General features: G+C 43.8%; 1 protein-coding gene across 1 annotated transcript; it reads left to right on the top strand.

Moving 5' to 3' along the window:
- Positions 1-455: 455 nt before the first annotated feature.
- On the top strand, positions 456-3,231 carry LOC133785470 (uncharacterized). Its single transcript, XM_062224699.1, has 2 exons — positions 456-655; positions 909-3,231. Exons 1-2 carry the CDS (start codon positions 456-458, stop codon positions 3,229-3,231), a joined length of 2,523 nt encoding a protein of 840 aa, XP_062080683.1.
- Positions 3,232-3,559: the final 328 nt, after the last annotated feature.

Genomic DNA, 3,559 nt, shown 5'->3' with positions numbered 1-3,559 from the left:
TTATTATTTCTTTATTCGGTTGAGCTTTACTATTCTACATAGACTGATTTTGCTTCCTTGTTTTAATTGCTCATTTATTGGACACAATAACTCATTTCTCTAATTGTACTTGTTTGAATTGGAAATTGTTGTACTCCAATTGTGGGAATCGTACTTGGGATGTTGCATAAAATTTCTACGAAATTAATCGTAACAACAATTCCTTTTTCATTATATTTATATCCATGAAACCCTTTTGTTGTAAAACGTTAAGACATAATTATTACGTTCTCAATATGATTAGAATAATCATCAATAATATATAGAAGGGTTGATGTAAGAACCCAGATTTCCTTGGTGCTTTAAAGGTTTAATTCTCAGTTTTTCGGAGCTAATTGCAATCTTTTGGGGCTCTATTGATTGCAATCTTTGGGCTGATTGAGGTGAAGGATGAGGTTTGTGTTAGCCCAGCCCAAATGGAAAGCCCATTAGCATTGGACCCAAAGGAGATGCAAGAGAAGGTGAGAAGCTGGATTGAGAAAGCTAGCAGTGAAGGAGAATTGACTCATGTTTCAGAAGAAGAGAGCTGCGTGGGGAAGGAAGAAAAGCAACCAGCTAGTGATGGAGAGAGAGTGCAAGCACGTGAAGCACGAGTGCGACCCCGATGGCTCAAAGAGTTTGTTAGGCTGGAGCAAAGATGAGAGTTTGTTAGGCTGGAGCAAAGATGAGAGGAGCGGCTGGGAGCATCCAGTTTGTTATTGTTTTATTTCAATTGTAATTTCTGGACTGAGGGTATATAAGGACCCGTAGAACAATCGGTTGGTTTTTTTTTGTGGAATGTAATTGCTAGAAACTGCTGGGAGATTGGCCTTGTCTCGAAGAAGGCGTATTGCTATCACTGGTGCTTTCCATTGATTCTTCATCTCCAGAATGAAGAACGAAGAACTCGCCGCCATGATTCACGCTTTGGAGCTCAGTTTCCAAAAGCATTCGGAGGAACAATTTGCCCGATTTAATGCTAAGTTGGATGAACAAGTCACACGACTGGATGACCGAGTAAACCAGCTACAAACACCATTGGGGACATCGCATGGAGGTAAAACAAGTATAATGCATCATCTGCATCCTCCAACTGGGCAGAATTCTGAAGGAGTCTCGGAGAACAGGGAAATGAACCACATCTTGAAGAATATGAAAGTTAAAGTTCCTCGGTTCGACGGGAACAATGTGGAAGATTGGGTGTACAAGATCAACAAGTTTTTTGACTTACACGGGATTCCGCCAGGCACTCGGTTATTATTGATTGCATTTCATCTTGAAGGACCTCCCTCTACCTGGTTTCAATGGATGGAAAAAGGGGGTGGGTTTGCGGACTGGGATTCGTTTCTGCGAGCCTTACGGTTACGTTTCGGAGTGTCCGTTTATGATGATCCGCTGGGGAGGATCGCGAAGTTAACTCAGACTGGGCGTGTTTCGGAATTCAGGGCCGAATTTGAAGATTTAATGACTCAGATTTCAGGTGTATCGGAGCACTTCTTCTTGAATTTTTTTGTATGGGGATTGAAGAATGAGATCAGAAGGGAGCTGTTGCTGGCCAAACCAGTAGACTTAGCCGATGCTATGGCCAAAGCTCAACTGTTCGAGGATAGGCACGATGACTTACTGGGGAGGGTGAGAAGTGAGGGGACTCGCGCAGGGTGGTCTCCGCGGTTCACAAATTCGTCAAGCCCCGTCCATGGCACGGCTGGATCGACTGTTAGTGCACCCAACACCAATGTAACAGTAGCTGCCAAATTTCACAAACCCAGCCCCTCGGCTTTGCCAGTGAAACGTTTGTCTCCCACTGAGATCAAGGAAAAAAGAGATAAGGGACTGTGTTTCACCTGTGATGAGAAATACAGTTTTGGACATAAATGTAAAAATCGTGTTCTAATCCTTTGTACCCAGGGAGATGAGGAAGAAGAAGAAGCGATGGCACAAACTGAACAAGGAGACACTTATGATGTAGAGGAGGGGCTAACTGACGAAGTGAGTTTGAATTCATTATCGAATTCCACCAATCCGAGGATATTCCGCATTATTGCCCAACATGGAACCGAGCCTTTGGAGGTTTTGATAGACACGGGCAGCAACAATAATTTTATTCAAGAGGCATTAGCAGCTCGTTTGGGATTGGCTTGTGAGGATACCAAAAGGTTCAAAGTGTATATGGGAAATGGCAACTCTCTTTGGTGTTCCCAACTGTGTAAAGAAGTGGAGTTAATCTTACAAGGGCATAAGTTTTCAGTCGACTTATATGTCTTGCCGATATGGGGTCTGGATGTAGTTTTGGGGATGCAATGGCTTCAAACTTTGGGACCTTGCATACATGATCATCGAGCATTAACAATGGAATTTAAATGGCAGGGTAATGTGGTCAAACTAGCGGGCTCGTCAACTACAGAGAATCATCAATTATCTTCGGCACAATTACGAACTATGTGTAGAGAGGGGGACATAAAGGATGTTTTTATGTTGGCCACAGTTTCACAGACAGAGGCAGCAGCTTATGCAGAGGTTGCAGACTTAGAAACAAATTTACCATTGGAAGGACAAGGTGTTCTTTTTGAGTTTCAAGATGTCTTTGCCGAGCCTACACAATTACCACCACACCGGCTGACCGATCACCGCATTTTCCTACAACCGGGGTCGAAACCAGTCAACGTAAGACCATATCGTTATCCTTACTTTCAAAAGGATATTATTGAGCAATTGGTGCGGGAGATGGAGCATTATGGGTTCGTTCAACCAAGTAATAGTCCCTATTCATCACCGGTCTTATTAGTGAGGAAAAAGGATGGGTCGTGGCGTTTTTGTATTGATTATCGAGCATTGAACGACATTACCATTAAAGACCGATTTCCGATACCGACCATAGATGAGTTATTGGATGAGTTGGGAGGGGCGACAGTATTTTCTAAGCTGGATCTTCGGGCCGGGTATCACCAAATTCGAATGGATTCACGCGACATTCACAAGACAGCATTTCGCACTCACGAAGGCCACTACGAATTTCGAGTAATGCCATTTGGTCTCACTAATGCCCCTTCGACATTTCAGGCCACTATGAACCAGATATTCAAGCCATTACTCCGCAACTGTGTTATTGTTTTCTTTGACGATATTTTAGTTTACAGCAAGACCGGAGAGGACCATCGCTGCCATTTGCGGTTTTGTGTTACAAAAGCAGCGGGATCACCAATTTTATGCTAAAGGCAGCAAGTGCAAATTTTTCCAGCCAGCAATTGATTATTTGGGGCATTTAGTCTCGGCACAAGGGGTGCAGGCCGACCCTTCCAAGATCGCCGCAATGGTTGAATGGCCTCAGCCTCGTACTATTAAACAGCTGCGGGGATTTCTGGGATTGACGGGATACTATCGGCGATTCGTGGCCCACTACGCTACCATAGCAGCTCCTCTTACAGAACTATTAAAGAAGGACAACTTTGTGTGGACAGAACAAGCCAACGTAGCCTTCCATCAGCTCAAAACAGCCATGACCATGACCCCAACTCTTATTCTACCAGATTTTTCTAAGCTT

The sequence above is a fragment of the Humulus lupulus genome, chromosome 6 (assembly GCF_963169125.1).
Source record: "Humulus lupulus chromosome 6, drHumLupu1.1, whole genome shotgun sequence".
Classification (NCBI taxonomy): Eukaryota; Viridiplantae; Streptophyta; class Magnoliopsida; order Rosales; family Cannabaceae; genus Humulus; species Humulus lupulus.
Note: the sequence above shows the minus strand (reverse complement) of the source record. Positions and strands in the feature narration are given on the sequence as shown.

What these genes read in the sequence shown, in the direction of transcription:
- LOC133785470 (XM_062224699.1), top strand. Translation starts at nt 456, where the DNA reads ATGGAAAGCCCATTAGCATTGGACCCAAAGGAGATGCAAGAGAAGGTG. An exon ending in CGACCCCGATGGCTCAAAGA is followed by an intron (nt 656 to 908) that starts GTTTGTTAGGCT and finishes CTTCATCTCCAG; the next exon opens with AATGAAGAACGAAGAACTCG.